At 45.3% G+C, this 2912-nt stretch overlaps 1 protein-coding gene across 1 annotated transcript; it reads right to left on the bottom strand.

The window, feature by feature from the left end:
- Positions 1-454: 454 nt before the first annotated feature.
- LOC141532406 (uncharacterized) lies at positions 455-976 on the bottom strand. Its single transcript, XM_074250737.1, has one exon. The coding sequence runs from the start codon at positions 974-976 to the stop codon at positions 455-457; it is 522 nt and encodes a 173-aa protein (XP_074106838.1).
- Between the last annotated feature and the right edge of the window lie 1936 nt (positions 977-2912).

Genomic DNA, 2912 nt, shown 5'->3' with positions numbered 1-2912 from the left:
ATTGAGGAATTGGAATCTACAATCAACTACGAAGCGTTAGCAGAATCTCAAAAGACAGATCAGGAGCTTTTGGACCTGCAACCCCTATCTTCAGAACTCCAGCTAAAACTAGTCCCAATTCCAGGATCAGGCATCATGGTTATATGTGATGTTTCGACTACAGTACCCGTCCGTTTATCACTGAACCATTCAGACAAGCAGCGTTCAACTCCGTTCACCAGCTATCGCACCCTGGAGCTAACGCGACGTGCAAACTTGCAGCACAGCGGTATGTCTGTCCATCTATGAGGGCAGATTGTAGGAGCTTTATGTAAAATTAATTCTCATATAACGTACTTAATTAGTTCAATTAATTTAAGACATTAAAATTATAATAGTTACTAAGAATAAAGTGTTCACTAATGTTAATCTGTGGTATTTTATATAATAAACGAGAAAACTAAGAATGAGTGAATTATAATTTCTTTTCAACTCCCTCGTGGAAGGATTTCAAGTCTTTAATATGCGCTGTGACTGTTTTACCCTCTTTGGTAACCTCGTATACGGAAGGCTCGACGATTTTAGTTACCGTAAAACCCGTCACGAACTTCGCCGCAAGTTTAGCCGAAAAATGATCAATCGCGGATGACAAGTGATGTTCCCTTTTGCTGACCAGGTCTCCAAGAGCTGGTTCCCAGGAACCTCGCTTACGATTGTAGTACTTGGCTTGTTTCTTATAGGCCTGTGCCAGGTTAACCTTGACCAACTCAATAGTGTCTTCCAAGGTCTTGGCGGCCCGATGCGGATCATACACGTCGCCTTTCCCTTTCTCGGCTCGCGATCTTATTGATGACGGAGGCAGGATTTCGTGGCCGTAATTTAAATACGCCGGCGAAAATTCTGTCGCGTCATGTTTCGCAGTGTTGTAGACAAAAACGAACTCTGGAACCTGTTTGTCCCAGTTTCTCTGGTTCGTGCCGACGAACTGGGCGATCATCGTCCCGATCACTTGATTTGTTCTCTCAACTAGATTGCATTGCGGCAAATATGGTGGAGTTCGGGCGTGATTTATCCCAAATTATTGCAACAAGGAGGTGAAATCCTTGCTTACAAAAGGGGTACCATTGTCAACAACCATAGGTTGTGATTTCTGCCCTCATGCGCGGCCAAAAATACTGGCTGGAAACGCGGGCAATCGTTTTTGCTGTGCCTAAATTTCCTGCCGAAAGAGCATCATGGTTCTCGTGGAGTATTTTGCTGACCCCTGTGTCTAAAACACACAATTTCCAGACGTCGCCTCGGTCTGGGTAGTCCAAACTATGATACCGATGTCGGTATAACAGGCCTTGTTTCAGGCAATACTTGGGATAACGTTGTGGATCGTTCTCGACCCCTTTTACGATTCTCTCGTACCAAGTGTCCCCAAGCTCTAGGGCTTCGAGTACTAAATCGGTTTCTGGCTCATGCGGGTCTCGCTCGGCGGGATTTTCAGGGGTATTTCGCGATAACGCGTCCGCGACTTTCTTCGAGGTATGGTCTCAGTTTCTGGATTGCCTAGACCACTGCGAGGCATTCCTTCTCGGTCACGCTGTAGTTCCATTCGGCTTTATTCAGCCCCCTGCTCGCATATGCGACTACCTTTTCTGAGCCGTCGCGTTCCTGCGTCAAAACAGCGCCTATTCCGATGTCACTCGCATCCGTTTGCAGTACGAATTGTTTCGAGATATCTGGGGGGACCAATAATGGGTCTGATTTCAAGTGAGTTTTCAAAGTATCGAACGCGGTTTGTTCTGTGGTTTCCCATCTCCAACGTTTCTTCTTTTGAAGAAGGGAAGACAACGGTTTGGTCAAATCTGCGCAGTTGGGGATAAACCGACGACACCAAGATATCATCCCCAAAAACTGACGCAGTTCTTTGGTATTACGCGACGGGGAAATCTCTGTGATGGCCCTAACCTTTTCTGGGTCCGTTCGGATCCCTTGTTCATCGATAACATGACCTAAGTACACAGTACTTTGTCTCAAAAAATGCGATTTCTCCAAATTTAATTTCAGATTCGCGGCGCGGAGACAGGTCATGACCTTTTTGAGGATTTCCATGTGGTCGGCGAATGTTTCGCTGACGATTATTATATCGTCCAGGTACACTACCACATGCGCTTCGAGATCTATGCCTAACACTTCATACATTACGCGCTGGAACGTTTCAGACGCAGAGTGTAAACCAAAAGGCATTACGCGGAATTGAAACAGACCACGTCCAGGAATCGTAAAAGCAGTAATCGGTTTGCTTTCTTCCTCCAGTGGTATCTGCCAATACCCGCTTTTCAGATCGATCGTGCTAATGAATTTAGCTTTCTTTAATTTATCAAGAGATGCATTCACATGTGGTATTGGGAACACATCTTTTTCTGAGACGTCATTTACTTTCCGAAAATCCACGCAAAAACGATATTTCCGGTCCTTCTTTTTAACTAGGACGACAGGAGAGTTCCACGGACTATTTGATGGCTCGATGATTCCATCTTTCAGCATTTTGTCAACTTCCTCGTTCATGATTTGTTGCATTTTCGGGTTTTTTTGGAAAGTAACGCGCCTTTACTGGTTCCGTTCCGGGTTTAATCTCGATTTTATGGGTCGCACACTGGGTCGGACCTATTATTTCTTCATCCAGTTTGAGTCAAGTCTTTATTTCTTGCCGAGCAGCCTCCAAGTCGTGCTCCATGTCTAATGCGTTGAATGATTCTGCCCCGCGTAGCAACTGATAACCCAGAATCGTTAGGTTATCTACGCCTAGGAGCATATCATTTGCATATGCTGGCATGACGTGAAATGATAGCTCGTAAGAGCGATTATTTTCCTGGACATTGACCCGAACTGTACCTGATGAGAGAATCACGTGATTCCCTAATGTCGATCCCCGGATTCGTGCG

Source organism: Cotesia typhae, unplaced genomic scaffold (genome assembly GCF_013202065.1).
Source record: "Cotesia typhae breed Kobodo isofemale line unplaced genomic scaffold, CoteBio_Ctyphae contig_59, whole genome shotgun sequence".
Lineage (NCBI taxonomy): Eukaryota > Metazoa > Arthropoda > Insecta > Hymenoptera > Braconidae > Cotesia > Cotesia typhae.
Note: the sequence above shows the minus strand (reverse complement) of the source record. Positions and strands in the feature narration are given on the sequence as shown.